This window comes from Solea solea, chromosome 3, assembly GCF_958295425.1.
Source record: "Solea solea chromosome 3, fSolSol10.1, whole genome shotgun sequence".
Lineage (NCBI taxonomy): Eukaryota > Metazoa > Chordata > Actinopteri > Pleuronectiformes > Soleidae > Solea > Solea solea.
The window spans coordinates 12,396,856-12,416,981 of NC_081136.1; the positions used below are offsets into that span (position 1 = coordinate 12,396,856).

General features: G+C 42.3%; 1 protein-coding gene and 1 long non-coding RNA gene across 9 annotated transcripts in view; one reads left to right on the top strand and one right to left on the bottom strand.

The window, feature by feature from the left end:
* LOC131457239 (uncharacterized) overlaps window positions 1-2,264 on the bottom strand; it is a 50,230-nt gene extending 47,966 nt beyond the window's left edge. Inside the window, exon 1 of the long non-coding RNA XR_009239997.1 lies at window positions 1,993-2,264. This is a non-coding gene — a long non-coding RNA (uncharacterized LOC131457239). The remainder of the gene's footprint in view (window positions 1-1,992) is intronic.
* A 12,108-nt stretch (window positions 2,265-14,372) lies between these two features.
* Window positions 14,373-20,126, top strand: part of pcdh7b (protocadherin 7b) — a 113,869-nt gene continuing 108,115 nt past the window's right edge. For all 8 annotated transcript variants that reach the window (XM_058624108.1, XM_058624109.1, XM_058624110.1 and 5 more), the window contains exon 1: window positions 14,373-18,407. In XM_058624108.1, coding sequence (XP_058480091.1) covers window positions 15,333-18,407 — 3,075 coding nt within the window. In that variant the 5' untranslated portion in view covers window positions 14,373-15,332. The remainder of the gene's footprint in view (window positions 18,408-20,126) is intronic.

A 20,126-nucleotide genomic window follows, 5' to 3' on the forward strand; every position in this document is an offset into this window, starting at 1 on the left:
ACATGAGGGTCACATATGACAATCCCAGATGACAAAGGGCAAAAGGCGGGGTACACCCTGGACAGATCGCCAGTCCATCACAGGGCCAACAGACCTAGAACAATCATTCTCTGTCACACTCACACCACACCCACACGGGGAGAAACATGCAAACTCCACGATCCGAACTTTCCATTCCATGAGGCAGTAATGCTAGCCACTGCACCACCATCTAGACCCCGTTTCTTCAAGTTCCTTCCAGTGTAAACTGCATTGGTCTATTGAGACTACATTTTCAAGTGAAAACATGTATATGTGTGTGTATATATATATGCATATGTGTGTATATATATATATATATATGAAAATGTGTATTGTATTGTATTGATGAAAACAAGGTCTCAAGGAGTTTTCAACAACATATGACATATTTGGCAAACAAACATTTTTCAACATTTTGTGGACCAAACCAAATGAATCAATAATTGACATTGTGACCAATGCTAAAAAAAACCTAACCCTAACCCATAATCATTATATTGCTTGCCAGCAGTCATGAAATGACGGACATTTAATTAAAACCCTTCCACTGACAGCAAAAAGCAAGTAAATTGTTTTGCCAAACCTCTTTAATTTAAAGTTCCTAATCAGTTAAATGTCACTTAAAGTTCAAATTAACTTCCAATGTTGTCCATTCAACAATCATCTGATTATTAGTTTTGGGTTTTTTTCCTCAGAAACTCCAAAATTCCAAAACGCTGTACTCTACAAAAAATAATTTGACAGAATTTGTTTCATGTATTAAATATTCAGTTTGAATTATTTTTAAATTAAACATGTAAGTGAACTGTAGTGCAGACATAAAATAAAGATGAGAGTGACGGAATATTTAAATACATAAAAAAAAATCAATAAACGTATATAAAAGAAAATCAGCCAAACATATTTGAGAAAAAAACAAATCAGCATAGGCTACTATATCGACCATCAGCTGCCCTGATATCCAAAAACAACTTATATTGGTTCAAGTAAATTCATTTAATACTGTCGATGGTTTGTACTAAAATATTGAAGTTAAACTAGATAAATAAATGATTAAAAGCTTCAGAACACCTTCTAAAGTGACCCTGAGGTTGAATAGTTTTGGTCAAAAATGAACTCCCAATTTTGCTGTTTTCTAAAAGAAATTACAATGACAAGTTTGTTTTCCCCGTCAAGGTGTGGGCGGCAAACATCTGGAATGAATGATCCAAGGAGACACAAACCTATGTTGATGCAATCTTTTTCTCCATTTTCAGCATGCTATCGGATAGGGTGACGAACATTTCCCCACAAAATGAGCAGCCCAGACAGCAGAAAGAGAAAGAAACCGCTCTGAGAAAGGCCTAACAGGTCGATGTCAAACACATTTCACACAGGATCAAGATCTGTCAGGCACATTTTGTTTCAAAATCTGCATATATACTAAACATTATCATAGCATTCCTGGTTGTAATTGATGCATGGATATGCACGGCATAGATTTCCAAAAAAGAAAAGAAAAAAAAACTTATAATGTTCTTTAATCCTACTGTCATCATTGTATGCCTTGAAACAGAGGGGATTATGGAAAGAGGGGTTTAAAGCGTTATACTTTTAATTCTAATCACATCACAAAAGCCAAAGCCTTTTTATCCTGTTGATATTTTCCAATAATTCCACCTCATATCAAGCTAACGCTGCATTGTGAATAAACACGGTGGAAGACATCAACATGCTCCTCGTGGAAAAAGAGTACTGTTGATAATCTTTGCTTTAATGTTTTAATAAGGTTAACGCGTATAGGCACAGAAAATATTGAAGTGAGAGGTAATCTTGCATTATGTATTGATTATCACATTAATCCTGCTTCCAGTAATTACTATTACTGGTATCACATGCATGTTAGCTTCAGGTGAAAAACAAAGGGAGGTACCAAATGCAGAGCTACATGCAAGTGTTCAAACAGACAGTGTTACAAACATGAGGACTTACTTGCAGGAAGGTCACGGCAGTAGAATCCAAAAAGCAAATGTCCAAAAAACAAGACCCAATTAAAAAAAAACAAAAGGAGAGAAGCTCTGGATCACTGAGAGACTGAAGGAACCACTAAACACCTGGAGCAGGGAGACAACATCAACACAGGTGAAACTAATCAGTGCAGTGCAGGTAATCACAGGGGAGGGAAGTGGGACACGGACAGGAAGTGAAGCAAGTAAACAAGGAAGAAGCTACTTGATACACAAGGAGATACATGACAAAGTAAAATAGCAAGCTAACAAGCAAAGACAGGAAATGAAGTACACAGTAAAACAGGAAACAGCCAAGAGAAGACAGGAAATAAGTCAGAAAGTAAAACAGGAAACTAACAAAACAGAATACACAAGAAAACTAACTACAAAGTAAAACAGGAAACTGCCAAGAAAAGATTCACAGTGAAATAAACTACACAGTAAACAGACAGAATACACAAGGAACTAAAGTAGAATGTAAAACAGGAAACTAACAAAATAAAACAAAAGTGGCTGTAACAGAAGAAATGAGGAGATAGAAAACAAACTACAAAGTAAGGAAAGAAATTTATGATTGACATGATACACAAGGAAACAAACAATAGAGTAAAATATGAAACTATAAAAAAAAATACACATATCTATAAACTACAAAGTAAAACAGGAAGTAAGGCAAGATACACAGTAAACTACGGAGTGAACCAAGAATCTAACGAGACAAGATGCACTGTAAAAATGAACTACCAAGACAGAATACACAAGGAAATAAAGTACAATGTAAAACAGGAAACTAACTAAATAAGACATACAAAACAAAGAAAAGTGGTAGTAAAACAGGGAAATGACCAGAGAAGATAGGAAATGAAGTACAAACTAAAACAGGGAACTAAACAGAGTAAAACTAGAAAAAAAACTAAAAGGTTAAACTGGCGCAAGATACACAATAAACTACAAGGTGAACCAAGACGCTAACAAGACAGGATACACCGTAAACTAGCAAGTAAAACTGGAAATATTATTGCAGAACAAATGAAAATCCAAAGTCTATGAAAATAAATACATACAGTAGGGTTTTTAGAGAAGGCAGAGCAAATACTGTAGGTGCCTTACGATAACCAGGATGTATCGAAAACACAAAATATAGATCATTACTTATAGTAGGATGTAAGTTGATTAGATTGACTTGAAAAGCATGTATTTTCCTGTGCTTGTGTTTGAGCCAGTAGGAGAGAGGAGCTCCACGACGCAAACAGGATGTTGACGACACAGCCTCCCCGAATGCGAGTGCCAAATAAATATTCAAGCCTTCCAGAATTTAAATTTTGAACCACAGTCTGCCACTGTGTTGTTGACAGCTGTGTCCTCAGTGAAACATAGCACCATACAAACAATAATAACAGGGAACACGAACACTTCGGGCAATTATTATGTGTCGGTTTGAGCCTCCTTGAATGCAACAAGGAATTATCTCCTAATTAGTTGTAATAACAGTGACTAGTTTGACTGGTGACTCGCATGTGTCTGTTTTATTTAGCAAATGCATGAGACGTGCTTCTTTGGGGAGAAAGCACATCCTTTTTTCTACTTTACCGGCAATCTTGGGCAGGGCTTCATGCTGGTTTAGGGGGTGTTATTCATTGAAAATCAATATGTTCCATTTCTGAGGATGCAGAATGAATTATTACTGAGATGAGCATTGTGGAGAGATTGAAGGCTTAGTCTGAGGCATCACTCAAGTGAAGGACATTTACTCCTTTCTCCCTTTGGAGTTAACTCGGTGAACATGGATCTCCTTTTTTCTCACCACTGTCGGGGCACATATCACCCTTTCTCTGTTTCGGATGACATCTCATAGCTGCGAGAAACAGATACACACCATTCAAGTGAGTCAATCACTTGAATTCTTTTAAGATTCTTACATTAATGTTCTCTCTTTGGCTACAGTCCTCAGGGGCTATCCGATTCTCCAAAGTTCTCATTTAGGCTGGTTAGGCAAAAGTGCCATTTTTTTTTTTTATTTTAGTTTTTTTTTTTTTTTTTACAAACGTCTCCAAGCGTGTAATTCGACAATGACCTCAAATCCTCTTCGGGAAATGATGAGCTAAGCATAGGCACTCTCTAATTAACGAGCCCGCTCACAATAGAGATGAACAAATTAAGGAGCCGGTTTGAAATGTCAAGATAACCAATTATCAAATAAAAATGGTCATTAGGTAGTTTCCTTCTGGCCACAGAGAAACCACCTGAAATAATGAGAAAAGCACAGGCAGAATGGCTTTTTAGACATCGGCAAAGGAGATATATTAGATTAGCTTTACATGTAAAACACCCTAGGGACCAAATTTGGTCGGACATATATATATATATATATATATATATATATATATATATATATATATATATATATATATATACATACTGTATATACAATGAAATAAATGATGAATGGCTTCTTATGTGATTAATTCTCCAGACATTAAACTGACCTTATGCTGACCCCATGTTTAAAAGTGTGTCAATAACATGGTCACGTGGTCACAAGAGGAATCTAGGATGATAAATAAGTAAGGAATAAACACAAGTGTGCTCCAGCTCCTAGATAATTGTATTTATTTTGTGGGAGATTATTATCTTTGCTTTCTCTCTGGAGTTATTGTGAATAATGCCTCCAGCTTTTTCTAAAGGACAAAAAATGCAATTCAGGTCGTTTTGACCTGGTGCAGACTTGGTATGAATGTCCACCTTGATTGATCGTATCATGAGCAGATCTGGTTCCGTTGAATGATCCCAATCTGCCCCGAAGGCATCCTCAGATCACAAAAAAACACATTCGGAGGTGGTGTGAGGACACACCCTATCACATTCCTGAGCTTATTTGTTTGTTATAATAACACTGATCATCATATAATGTATTTCATGTTACAGCAGTGCAAGTAGACGCCAGTGTGCATTTGAATAAAGGGCATGAGAAGCCAGATGTGGTCACAGGATCACTGAGAACATGGTTACACCAGGTCCAGGTGAATGGGGCCTTTGGTTGATAGTTGCCTTTGCATCACAAAAAAAAAAGAAAAATTAAAAGATTATCAGATTATCAGATTGACTGAGTGGCAACACTGTAAAAAAAAAACCCACTTAGACCTTGCCTCAACTTAATCCAGTTGTTATGGGAGGAGTTGGAAAAACATCCCTTCCCAACCTTATTTCAAGGTCAACAAATCAATACCTCCACCATTTCAACTACCAGTGTTAAATCATGTTTGAAGATCACGACTATCATGACAATTATACAGAAATCTAATTGTGAGGCCTTCATCAGTGTGACAGTGGGCACTCAGCAGTGTGCACAGGAGGATTTACTTTGAAATTTGTTTAATGAAGTTCTTGTTTCTGACTAATATGAGCCCTTTTTTTATCCTTTTTTTTTGCCAGGCTGAGTGGAGAGCCACTTCTGGGATGCTCATGAAACGCACTACAGCATGTCTGAAGTGACATGCTGCTAAATCCTTAGTATTCTACTAATAATGAACTCACCTCATAAATAACGACACAGTGTTCTTCCTAACTGGCCACACGGTTGGTAAAGTGGTTAGCACTCTTTCTCTTTGCAGCAAGAAGACCCGGGTTTGAGCCCCAGGTTGGAACAAAGGCCTTTCTGCTTGGAGCTTGCATGTTCTCCCCATTTGTGCATGTTTTTTTTTTCTCCGGCTTCCTCCCACAATCCAAAAACATGCAATATGGGGATTAGGGAAATTGGACACTCTAAATTGACCGTGAATGTGAGAGTAAATGGTTGGCCCTGCGATGGACTAGCGATCTGTCCAGGGTCAGATGAGATTGGCATAGCATCCCCCGCCACCCTCCTGTGGAGGATAAAGCGGCACAAAGTGGATGGATGCATGTTCTTCCTAATTAATTATTTATTTAAATGACTTTTTACATCATATCAGCAGCAAATCTTTTGATATTGCCCAATTCAAGCTTCTCAATGACAATACATTGCCACTCAATGTCATGAGTAAAGCTAAACATGCCATGTTGTATGTTTTCTGATTACATTTGGGGAAAAAAAACACTATTAAAAACTTTTTTTGAGAAAGATGGGATAAATAGATTAGATATACAACATAAATCACCTTCTCTATTCCCTCCGTGTGTCACCTGCTATATACATACACGCATATGTACATGTAAACACACGTGCATATGTATGGAAGTATGTGTTAATGTATGAACAGGTAATCACCTGTCCGTGTTTATCCTCTTTTTCTCATACACAAAGCCTGATTGGAGGCTAATATAGCCACATGTGTTATATAACATGATTGCGCTCTGTTTACATTGCAGATATCATTCTACTTTGTAGTATTGTATTGTATTTAGTATTTTTTTCTACACTCCTTGACTATATGTCCAATGCTGTAACTGACTTATCTTATCTTATACTGGCTATATTTTTAGCCAATATAATGTAATACATGGATTAAAAAGGTTTGGGTGTCTTGGTGAGGGTGATGTTGCCAGTTAATTGACCTCGCCTTATTAATTCTGTCCCCTTTCGGTTTTGTTTGCAATACTGTTGACTCCCCGGATCATAATGGCTTCTGACAAAAGTACCAAAACCTCCATTGTTCTACAGACAGGACCCAGGAGATAGACATCATGTTTTAGTGAAGAATGGACTTCTGAGTGACTGGCAGATACCTCGCCGAGACAGAGAGCTCTGGCGGCGTTCCAGAGAGAGACGGAGAGAGAAGGAAAAAAAAGAGAAGAGGGGAGTGTTTTTTTTTTTACAGAGCAAAGGTAGAATTCTATGAGAGCTACACCGGAGAGAATGAGATGCCTTTTCTGTGTGCGATGAAGGATGGACATAAGGGAGGGAGTGGTGGTGACGGAAGACAGAGTAAGAGAGTGAGAGGGAGAAAAACAATGATGAAGAGAGAGAAAGGAGGAAAGTTTTCACATTGTATTTTCCATTCAAAGACATCTTGACAGGGCAGAGCCCACACTGTGGCAGGGAGTGCAGCCATTTTTGAAGTCTCCTACCAGCAGCTTGAGGGAAGCTGGGAGCCAGAATAGATATATCTCAGGGCTGCCTGGCATTTTATTTTATTTTTTTCCTTTTTTTCTTTTTTTTTTTGGGCTTTCTTTTTCTTTTTTCTCCCACCGCCACACTTTCTTTCCTGTTTTTGACAGCCGGCTCTGAATCGGCGAGCAGGTGTCTTCTTATTTTCTGCCGAAAACAGTGCACACAAACACTCCGACGCTGTTCATAAACAGATAAACACACGCGCAGACCAGACAGGCAGGCAAACACACACACAAAGGTTTGCTCAGCCATTCCTCTTAGGACACGGAGTTGATTTCCATTCATTTCCGCCTAAACAAAGCGCCATCGCTCACCTTTACTGTAACCAGTCAATGTCTGACCTTAACCTTCACCTAGCCACTATTCAAACCTTAGCCTAATAAACCTCACCACTTCCACAGAAAACGAGTGTCTGCCTCATTAAGACCAGGTGTTGGTCTTAATGGTCCGTGTTTATGACAGAAAAGGTCCTACAGAGGAAACAAATACAGGTACACATGCACACGTACACAGCAGTGGCACTCAAGAGGTAACAATGCATTCGTAATGACTACCCTTGGCACTCCTGTCAATTCCATGACACAAAATGAGTGTCGCAAAACAGAGCCACTATTTTCCCTTGAATGCCAGCAAATGACAGGGAGCCACTGACACGCGGGCAAGATTTAGAATGCTATGTGATTTTTAGGTCACTGGAAAAAGGAGGGGGTAATTCATCCTTATTATTCCCTCAATAATGTGGCTAGTGTTGCACACTCTGGCTGGGTACTTTTTTTCATTTCGGGGGGGGGGGGGAGCGGGTAGTGGGAGAGGAATTAGCGGGGTTATTGTGTCGAAACTTCCCCTTTAAGTGTTTGATTTTTTTTTTCGGGGCCGCTCTCTCTCTCTGACGAGTGCCCAGCTCATCTGGGCTCAGCGGGGGGGTTGCGAGGGGTATGGCGTGTTGACACTGGTATTATCACAATACGAGCCGCCTCGGACCACAGGCGCTCCAGATCAATCCATTCATTATAGCCTCCACAGCTTCCCCTCGTCGCGCCGAACATGGCCTCTGAATGGCCGCTTTGAGAAGAACCCTTTGATGTTTAAAGGGGCTTTTGGAACGCAGGGCGTCCCTTGTGTCACTGGTGTCAGTGATTAAGTTGTGACTGACTGTCCAGATGGAGGAGGGTGACTAATGCCTACAGTGTATATGCCCCTTGTACTGATGGGAGTGATATACAGCCAGCCCTTGTAAACTGTGAGGCTCCATCTGCACTGCATTACTCTGCATCCAGACGAGTGTTTCAGCTTTCTCGGCAAATTGGAAACCTGTTGTGATGTCACAAGCCAGAAGAGTCTGAACTCCCGTTTCGCAACCAGACAATTGAGAGGGATCCGTATAACCAAAACGTAGCACTTCTCCCACTTCACATTAGCTGGATGTGGCTAACAGAATGAGGATTTTGCCCTCAATCATATCATTTGCATGACTCAGGCTTGTGAATCCTGTGATCAAGTCCGACCCGGCTTGTATTCTTTCTTGTGTGAGTGTGATTTCTGACACATTTTCAGCCAAAGACAGCCTCCACATTCAGCGTGCAACCCAAGGATATGCTGATTGAGAACGCAAGACCAACAAGCTGTAGTACTCCTGGTGTTAAATCAGTGGAAATACATGCAAGTTAAGTGTTGCAGTTGTTCAAACTGGATTTTGCACTTTCATTTTCGACACAAACGAGGACAAGAAACACTTGCTTCCTTTTCATATTTGAAGCATGGCACCATCAAGTTAACCCCCCGTGACGACTTGAATGATCTGGGCATATTGAAACTTTCTAAAGCAATGCTATTGTGCATTGTGATCTCTTCAGCAGTTCTTGCAAATCCCAGAGGGAGAAGGAAGAACAAGGCTTTGGGAGTCTTAAAATAGCAACTTGCCAGAGGGAGTTGGAGAGAAAAAGGCTTGCTGAGCTACACCGCCATCACAGTGCTGGACACTTCTATGTGCTGTTGAGTCACTCCTTGTTGATGTTTTCTCTCTGCCATTCAAAGTGGTGGATGGGTGACATATTACCTCTTGAGCAGCAGTACTAAAGAGCTGCCAAAGAGCGTGCTGGCCCACTGTCTACCATCATCTGACTTTTTTGCATTATTCTTAATGAATGGTTGTATTTCTCTCCTGGGGGCGTGCAGTCACATAAGCTCAAATAAGGAAAACAGTGAGGGAAAGGCTGCATATGCAGCATGTAGCATCCGTAGCAACTGGACTGGACACCACTTGTTTTTGTCCAGTAGCTACTGATTCAGTGACTTTAGCCAGGCTGTGGTGGCTGTATATGGTTCTTCCACATCTTTGTCAAATGAACAGATTGTTCAAGTGCCAACATGTCTCTTTTCTTCAGACTTCAATCATCCAATCCACTAAACGACACCAAACAAGTGTCAATAGCAGAATAAGCTGTTTGGCGTTGGCAGACGAGATTTTGGCAAGTGTTTCATGGGCGCAACCCACATACTCAACTCTGCTGCTCAACCCACAAATGCATTTTCCATATATGTATATACATATATATATACATGTATGTATATATATACTGCATATATGTACAGCCCAGTCTTAAAAACGTATAATTTTAATGTGGAAATACGTGAACATGAGGGCTATGTCAAAGCTAAACCGTCAATTTTGTGTCATTTTGAAGTTTCCTTTTCGAAAAACAAATAAAAATATCCGAGGCCTGGCTGGGAAACTGTGAACATTGTGGTAACTGCAACACCTCTGAATGCCAATTAGCAGGTTCTTTTTTTCCCCCGGCTACAAAGAAAGACTGGCAATCACACAGTTTCTATGGGACTTTTCAAAGCAACATGAGACATGAGAAAGAGGTCAACAGTGGCCAAATCACCTGCATTCAAATTTCAAGAGCAGAAACTCTGCACTTTTTTTTTTTTTTTTATTATCAAGTGAAAGGGGGGTAAAAAAAAAAAAGCATCAACAAAGACCAAAGAAAATTATGGACATGAGGCACAGTCCTTGGAGACAAATGGAATTAAGTGTGGGTTCAGTCATGAAGAAAACTCTAAGCCATACCTCGTCTCCTTTAATTTAAGAGGCAACTTTGTCCTGGTTCAAACAATCCAATCAATTAGCTTAAAGCTAAATCATGTCTTACAAGTTTGTGTGCTACAAAAGTGTGTATAAATAAGTGTCAGTGCCACAGTGGCTGAGGTTTCCTGTTAAGGTGCAAAAACAAAGACCATATCCCGAATAAAACTGTACCAAATGTACTGTTTTTTTTGTTTTTTTTTTAAAGAAAGATAAGCCAATGTCACACTGTTTCTCCATTTGTTTCCTATACAAGTTAATTTTTATGTTTCTATGAGGTTTCGGTTTTAAGTCTTCTTCGATACGTGATGTCCGTTTGGTAAATTGTGGTGCCATTTAGAGTAGACAGTAAAGCATCATACGTTTTCGGGTGTGATTGACAGCGGCCTCTTCCGAAGCTCGACCTTTTCATCCAAAGAGGAAGTTTCTCAAAGACAGGGAAGGATCCCAGATCCTCGAAGTTCAAGGATGTTGCCTATAAGGACCGTTCAAATGTGTAGGATACACTGCACAATCTACATCAACTTAAACCACACGATGTGAACACAGGGATTGTTTGACATTAAAACTGTTAAAATGTTACGAGTTAGCCTTAACGATGGCTAATGTATGCAAAGTATGAACACTTATCCAGGAAAAGTGACTGACCATCAAGGTCTTTCACCAGAATTCCCATGTTTGCATTCAAACAGGGGAATATAACATTAGAAAGAACATTAACCAGGACATACAGCGACAAATTACATTTAAATACGTGGAGGGCAAACAATATAAACTAGTCTACAAGGCAGGATAAGATGAACACAAATGGTAAATTCAAAACAGCAAGTTGAAAAGAATAAAGTTATAAAAAATGGACCAGGTAAGTGAGTTAGCTACCAAAAGTGCAGGAACAAAAAGCAACAAACAAATCATCACGTTAATGTTTGATATTGTTCTAAAGACACACATCTGTCACTTTTAATTTGGGATGACATAGACACACCGTGAACCAAACATATAAATAAACACTTAACTCACAGCACAGCTTCGATGTCCGTTTTACTTTTCTATCAAGTTGAGCAACTTCGCTAGAGTTGCTGGGATGACTTGTTTTTCTTACGTGGCGCTTTTAAACTGCAACATTTCTCCCTACAAACACATCACTGGCAAAGCCGAGTAAAAAGAATCTAAGAGCTGTTTGTTTTTTATGATTGCCATTGATTGTTATGTCCATTAAATGTGTCAAAACAAGCGCGACACTGGACAACAGATGTGTCATTTCATAGCTGACAGCTGCCCTAAATGCATGCAGCGCCGTACAAAAAAAGAAGTAACATAAACGGGACCCACAGACATCCGTGCGGTTATTATGTTTATAAAACGGAAACCATTAATTCAGCAGACTGTGCAATCATCTCCATTTTTCATTTTCTCTCCCCACATTTCATTAACACCTTTAGATTGTCAATGCAGGAACAAAATAAGTGAATGTGAGGGAGCGTTTGAGGGGAAATGTTTCGGGAGGTGTATTCTGAGATATTTTGCTATCCACTCCCCTACCTCGTATTTTGCATAATATGTATTAATATGAAAAAAAGATTCAGTGAGAAAATTACTTTTGGGCAAAGAAAAAGGGGAACAATGTATCATTTCTTATCAGAAATGGTTTTAATTTTCTGCTCTCAGTCATTGTGTGGGAGTATGAATCACCTTTTTTTTTTTCTTTTTGGGAACATCTCGTTTTCAAAACACCTGGTGTTCACTGATGAGGTCTTTGTAAAGGCGTAGAGAGCTTAGGCTGGCATCATTTTAGACCACTCACCCACTTGAGAGCAAGATCGATGCTGTGCACATCTATGATAATGATTTTCACTGGTGATTTGTGAAGCTTGATGGCTCAGATAGTAAACATTAGCTTAGAGTTGCTTTCATGCTCAGCCCCACTTTGTGTCTTGATGTCCCAATAGCTTGGGACAAAAAGTCATTGATCAGTTTTTTTTATGTTACTAAACACACAGAAGACAACGAGTGAAAATAAACACTGGTCAGTTTAGCACCAGTTGACCTATCTTTGTATCTATGGATAGAAAACCACTTATCAAAGGGGAAGTTGTGACTCTAGGCATATGCTGATAGGACATGGATTGATCACTCGAATTGAATACTTGAATATCCAATGTAGAAAAACTAAAGATCCAATACTCACATAGCAATGTCACACGGCAGTGATCATGTGACCTATAATGTAAGATTAAAGAAAAAGAAGCAAAACAGACGACTGTAGTTTCCAATGATCGGTATTTGACACAAATTGGAGCCATTTCTACTTTTAACTCTATGGTATAGCTCTTTATAGCCTTTAAACACCATTATGAATAATGACATGATTTGTGCCATTATGAATGTTACTTATTACATTATTTGCTCTTGAATATACACTTTTGACAGCTTTACTTTTGGTGTGCTGCAGGTCAAACATAGGCCTATTATTATTGTTATTATAATAATTATTATTATTATCATCATCATTATTTGCCATAGTAGTAGTATTAAAAAGGTGCTGGACAACAGCAAGGGCCCCTTTTAAAGTATAATAAACATATTCAGAATCATAATGATGTAATAAATGCAATATCCAGATATCTAAACCTAATTTTCATGTACTATTTGTAAATATACATATACAGTACATATATATACTGTATATATATATATATACATATTTTTTGAATCCAATTATTTTTACTTCATATTTTAACCTTTTCCCCATAAATATGTGCATGTGACGTATTCATTAAATCTTGCTTTGAGAGGAACTAACAGGGTACAGGGCACGTGCAGCATGACTGATTTACAGTACAAACCTATTTTGGGGGTTTGATTTCAATGCGACGATAGAGGGCGCTAGTAAGCAAGGATAAGGCCACTGCTGGAATCTAGAGAGGCGCCTGAGAGACGCAGCTGCTGAAAGTGTGGCTCCCTCTTTTCCTCTCCTCTCGTCTTCACTCCGTCCCCGACTCGCTCATTACACTCGTTCACTGTATCATCCCACAGACACACATGCAGCGCCGCACTGCCCCATTTCTTAAAACAACAGAGCATCCTCCTCCACAACTCCAAATTACAGAAAGAAATGCGTATCAAAGCACCACTTCATTACTGTGCACAACTCTACTGTGCCAATGCGCATTCAAGCCACATTTGCGCAGACAAAGTGTGCTCACAGAATGTGCATCATGTCTTGCTTTGCTTAGCATCCGTGGAAGAATTAAAGCTCGGTGCCGGTCAGATTATTATTCCTCACCGAACACCAACTGGATGTTTGCTCAACATTGTTCACACACACACGCACTGAACTGTGTGTTTGGACACAGATCTTTCAGTTTGGGATTGCGCAGTGGCACCATAAAGAATCCCATACTCTAATCTTCAGAAATGAACCACGCAGGGGGGAGTTTCTCCTTTCATTCCTCTTTCTTTTTTTTAATGACATAAAATTCAAAGTCATACACTCCCATTCCTGGATGCTGAGTTGACGGAACAACATATAAAGCCCGCTGCGCCGCGCGGAGAAAACATGCAGCCACCGGCGCCCACACGCATACATACATACATATTTGTACCCAACCACGCCGCGGCGTTTGCGCACACAGCAGCCACCACCACTGATCCCACGTCCCGTGCCGTGCGTCTGGCTCTCTGTCTCGTAGCGCTGCTGTGTTTGGTCGCGTTTCGTGCGTAAAAGTTACGCTCCGGGTTTGTCTCTTGCGGCGAAGACAGTGGCTTGCACTGCACACCGCACAGCCGTTACACACGTCCTTTGTCGAGTTTAAACTATGACACAAACTGCCTCATACCAAGTGGGATGAATGGAAATGGACAGTTTTGTGGTGTTTCGTAAAGGAGTCATATGGCACACATGAAGCAACTATGCTATAATCCACGTGCGTCTCAGAGAAAAAAATGACAATATTAATGTATCTACACCTCATTCAGTCTGGGTTTACTGCTCAAATATTGTGACGAACCTTGCGATCGGGACCTAAACGTCGGACCCCGTTTACGTGGTGCGCTGTCGGGTGAGAAGAAACCACAGGAGGGAGGGAGAGAGAGAGAGAGAGAGAGCGAGAGAGAGAGAGAGAGGGAGAGGGAGGAGAGACGGAGGGGAGCGAGAGACTGCAATATCATTTGTGGATCCCGCTCACAGTGCTGCAGATAGGGGCTGCCAACACATGCGGCGCGTCTGCAGGTGAAGGAACATGCTGAATGTGCTGGACACACAGTGAGGAATTCAACCACAGCTGTATCGGACATATCTTTCCTGAATTTCTCTCTCTCTCTCCTTTTTAAATACAAAACCCAGATTGTTTTAAGGAGATTGCGCGTTGTGGACTTGGCACTAAGAGAGGAGGAGAGAGTGAGACACAGAGCGAGAGAGAGAGAGAGAGAGAGAGCGAGCGAGCGAGCGAGCGAGAAGAGAGAAGTGTACTGGTTGTTGCAAGTGACTTGGAGGAAAAGGAGAGCAGCAGCCGGACAGGTAATCCGCTTCACATCCTCAAACAGTCGGAGAGTTGACGGGCTCCTTCTCTCGCCGTGTGATGAGTTTGGAACCTGCGTGCGCGGGCATTTAAATGACCCGATTTGACACACGTGGACATATCAGTGGACACGGGAATATTGCAGCCTCAGCAGCCAGCATCAAAAAAGGAGATTATTGTGACCGCAAACTGTAAGTAAAAGGGCGCACGATGTGGACTGATCGTACTTTGCGCCGCATATGATTTTCGGACTGTGACCATTTTTCGCCTTTACGCGCATACAATTCACCACACAGAGCGCGCAGAGGAGCCTCTTGGTGTACTTAGACCAAAAACATTTGCGGCTTTTATTGTTTTCTACTAATACAAGAAAAGAGCAACTGGCATCCTGTGCCGCGGTAGAAAAGAAGAGGAGAGGAGAGGAGAGGAGAGAAGAGGAGAGAGGAGAGAGCATCGTGCACTTGCTGCTTTTCACTGCAGCAGGAGCGATGTAGGATGAAGTCTTGCACATCCCGACACTGAGGGCTTATTCGCTCCTGATGAACATTCCCTATTTTTTATATTAACATCAGTGATTTCATAATTCTTTTTTTCAAAAATAAAAAAAAGAAAACACAAGTGGAACAATGAGGACTACTGGCGCAGTGGACTATTTGTACTATTGCATGCTCATCCTGCAGCTCGTCAATCAGCCCGCTGCCAAGCAAGTGCTCCGGTACCGTTTGGCCGAGGAGGGACCCGCGGATGTCAGAGTGGGGAACGTTGCCACCGACCTGGGCATCGTCGCTGGGTCTGGAGAGGTGACATTCACGCTGGAGTCAGGATCAGATTTTTTCAAAATAGACAACATAACAGGTGAGCTCACCACCAACGAGAGGCGGATAGACCGCGAGAAACTGCAGCAGTGCCAAATGATATTTGATGAGAACGAGTGCTTTATAGATTTTGAAGTGTCAGTGATAGGACCTGCCCAGAGCTGGGTCGACCTGTTTGAGGGCAAAGTCATCATATTAGATATAAATGACAACACACCATCGTTCCCTTCCCCTGTCCTGACACTGTCAGTGGAGGAGAACAGACCCATTGGAACCCTTTACCTGCTGCCCACAGCCACAGACAGAGACTTTGGCAGAAATGGAATAGAGAGATATGAGCTGATCCAGGACAATGGGGAGACCTCAAGGCGCTTGGGCTCCTCTGGGGATTCATACTCAGGGAAGAGGAGGTTTGATGAAGGTGCAAGTAGGAGCAGCGTATTCGAGCTGCAAGTTGCCGACACCACTGATGGAGAGAAACAGCCCCAGCTCATCATTAAAGGGGCCCTTGACAGGGAGCAGAGGGACTCTTATGAGCTCACACTGCGCGTGAGGGATGGAGGAGATCCCCCTCGCTCCTCCCAGGCCATCCTCCGGGTGATGATCACTGATGTGAATGACAACAGCCCCCGCTTTGAGAAGAGTGTGTACGAAGCGGACCTGCCAGAGAACAGCTCCCCCGGTGCCCCCATACTCCAGCTCAAAGCAGCGGATGCAGACGTGGGGGTTAATGGTCAGATTGAGTATGTGTTTGGGGCGGCCACGGAGTCGGTGAGGAGGCTGCTGAGGCTGGACGAGAGCACGGGGTGGCTGAGCGTGTTGCACCGCATCGACCGTGAAGAAGTGAGCCAACTGAGGTTCACAGTAATGGCCCGTGACCGCGGCCAGCCACCTAAAATGGACAAGGCGACAGTGGTGCTGAACATTAAGGATGAAAATGACAATGTTCCTGCGATTGAGATACGGAAAATCGGACGCATCTTCTTGAAAGATGGTATAGCTAATGTGGCTGAGGATGTGGTGGTGGACACACCCATTGCCTTAGTTCAGGTGTCGGACCGAGACCAGGGGGAAAATGGCATAGTGACCTGCACGGTCGTCGGGGATGTGCCCTTTCAGCTCAAACCTGCAAGTGAAATGGAGGGCGAGCAGAATAAAAAGAAATATTTCCTCCACACATCTGCACCGCTGGACTATGAGGCCACACAGGAATATAATGTGGTCATTGTGGCCGTGGACTCCGGAAGCCCCAGTCTGGCGAGTAATAACTCTCTAATAGTCAAAGTGGGTGACACCAATGACAACCCTCCTATCTTTAGCCAGAATGTTGTCGAGGTGTCATTTCCAGAAAACAATGCCCCAGGCGAGAGGGTGACAACAGTGGTGGCTATTGACGCAGATAGTGGGAAGAATGCTGAAATAGCTTATTCCCTCGACTCATCAGTGAATGGGATTTTCTCCATTGATGCAGACAGCGGAGACATCCGAGTAAACACCATTTTGGACAGAGAGCAAACGGAGCGCTACGAATTCAAAGTGATAGCCAAAGATAAGGGCATAAACACGCTTCAGGGCTCCGCAACAGTGGTCGTCCTCGTGGCCGACAAGAATGACAATGAGCCAAAGTTCATGCAGGATGTGTTCACCTTCTATGTCAAAGAGAACCTGGAGCCAAACAGCCCCGTTGGCATGGTTACAGTGATTGATGCAGACAAAGGCCGGAATGCAGAGATGAGCCTTTTTATTGAGGAAGAGGCGGACATCTTTTCCATTGAGAATGACACTGGGACTATTTTCTCCACGCTGTCTTTTGATAGAGAGCAGAAAACCACGTACACCTTCCGCGTCAAAGCTGTGGATGGTGGTGACCCCCCCAGATCTGCCACTGCCACAGTGTCTCTCTTTGTCATGGATGAAAATGACAATGCACCAATGGTGACTTTCCCAATCAACAGCTCCTACACGCTTCTCAACCCTGCCACTAACATCGGAACAGTCGTCAGAACTGTCATTGCCACTGACTCCGACACCGGCATCAATGCGGACCTGAACTACAGCGTGATCGGGGGAAACCCCTTCAAGCTGTTCGAGATTGATGGAGGATCTGGGGTCATTTCACTGGTGAGGAAGCTGGAGCTGAAGCACTATGGCCTCCACAGACTAGTGGTGCAGGTGAATGACAGAGGGCTGCCTTCTCAGAGCACCACGACACTGGTCCACGTGTATGTCAATGAGACTCTTTACAATTCCACAGTTGTGGAGGCCCAGGTGGCTAAGAGCCTGAGCACGTCTCTTAACACAAACATTGCCGGTGACCCCAACTATGATCTCAGCAAACAGCGGTTAAGCATTGTAATCGGAGTAGTTTCGGGCATCATGACGGTCATCCTCATTATTCTTGTTGTTGTCATGGCTCGTTATTGCCGTCCCAAGAATAAGAATGGCTACGAGGCCGGCAAGAAGGACCACGAGGACTTCTTTACGCCACAGCAGCACGACAAGTCCAAGAAGCCCAAGAAAGACAGGAAGAAACAGAAATCAAAACAGCCGCTCTACAGCAGCATTGTCACCGTTGAGGCCTCCAAACCCAACGGACAGCGCTACGACAGCGTCAACGAGAAGCTGTCGGACAGTCCAGGCATGGGCCGCTACCGTTCTGTCAACGGAGGGCCGGGGAGCCCAGATTTGGCACGACACTACAAGTCCAGTTCACCACTCCCGACGGTCCAGCTTCATCCGCAGTCGCCAACCGCTGGAAAAAAGCACCAGGCAGTTCAGGACCTGCCCCCTGCTAATACCTTTGTTGGCACCGGAGATAACATTTCCCTTGGATCTGACCACTGCTCTGACTACAGCAGTCAAACTATCAACAAGTACAACAAACAGGTAAGAAGAAACATCTCTGTGTTTTTTCTCCTTTCCCCTCCACTACTCTTAAATGTCTCCTGTTTCTTCCTCTTAGTGTTCTCTCTACCATAATGCTTTCTGACAGGGCTAGTCTCAGTAGTCTTGTTGCCTTTATGGTGCTAATGTGTGTCAAGTTAGTGGTATTGATCTGTTTTGGTTCGGAGTGCCGTTCACAGGTAATATTTAAAAGAGTAAGGTTTGGATTAGGAAGGGAAGGAAACGTGGGGTATCCTTTTTTTTTTTTTTAAACCAAAACTTTTTTGACTCATTCGGATCATGTGTTGAGACTGCCTTGGCAAATATGTGTCAGAAGTGTTCCAGACAGCTCACATAAGGCTTTGGTTTGCAGCTATTTTCTCCCAGAGGGGGAACGTGGCAGGGACTGACTGCACTCTTCTCTTAGCCGTGTCAAGCCCTGCCCTGCTCCCTGTCTGTGACAAGGCTACCTTTTCTTCTTCTGAAAGGGAGCGAGACAAAAAAACAAAGGCAGAAAGGAGAGCGAGAGGTAGATGTAGGTTGAATGTAGTACAAACATGGCTTTGTATGGTTGGTGAGTCAGTTTTTTTTTACAGTCTTGGCTTGAGTGGGAACATCTGGCCAGGAAGTCATATTAACATTCTTCTGCACTTCAGGGTCTGCATCAATTCATTGACCTGGCAGTGAAAGCTGACATTTTTATATCGCCGCCCATATTAAAGCCTCGGCTCCTTTTACTCCCTTATCTTTCTGCTCATATATACACATCTGCCATCTTTTCACCTGCTCTCCAGGCCTCCTCAGCCTCACCTTCTTCTTTCCTTCCCTCACTGAGCTTTTTTCCTCTATTGAACACAGGTGTAGGTGGCACAATGCACTGAAATCCCAGTAAATGTGGCTTTTATTAGTTCATTAGTTGTTTTTTTTTCACTCTTAGGTGCAACAACAGTAGGGAGCACAAAGGGTAATACATAAACATGAAGCCATCTCATTTGCGTTTTTTGTTTTTTTTCAGGCAAAGGAACACTGCTGTTTTATGTGTTTTCTATGGCATTCTAATGCATTATTGATCCTCCTCAGCAGTTACTCCTTTAGCTCACAGGAGTTACTTTTTTTCCTGTCACTGTGTGTTTTTTGTTTTCTTTCTCGAGATCTCTATGTTCACGCTTTTATACTCGCCGCCCGCTGTCACGTGAAGCCTCCCTTCTCAAACTCTCCTCTGGCCTCGTTGTATTACATCCTTGAGATTTTTTTTTTTTTTTTGCAGCCACAAATGCTATCTGTATTCCCTTTGTTTTTTCCCCCCCTCATTGTCTTCCAGCCTCTGCCACATCCCGCCCCATGCATCGCTGGCTCCTTTTTTTATTTTAATCTCCCCTTTCCTCCTCTTCTCCCGCTCTTTTTGTTTCCTCTTTTCCTTTTTTCCTCTAACAGCTTCTAATATGGTGTATTCGCCTAGTTGCTTCCCAGGGTGTGAGGAGTGCTGTTGCTTTCGGATGTCTCCTGCATAATTAAAAGGGCACTCTATTTGCTGCTGCGGCAGCAGTGTGTATTGTGTGTCACTGTGCCCCATTCATATAATTATTTATTTACTCTGTACATTACTGCTGCAGCAACTTTTATGGACTAAGCATTTGTTTGAATACAGTGAAAATAGTGTGCACTGACTATAAAGAGAATTTTCTTGTGGTAAAGGCCACTCAGTTTGAGTACTTAAGTTGT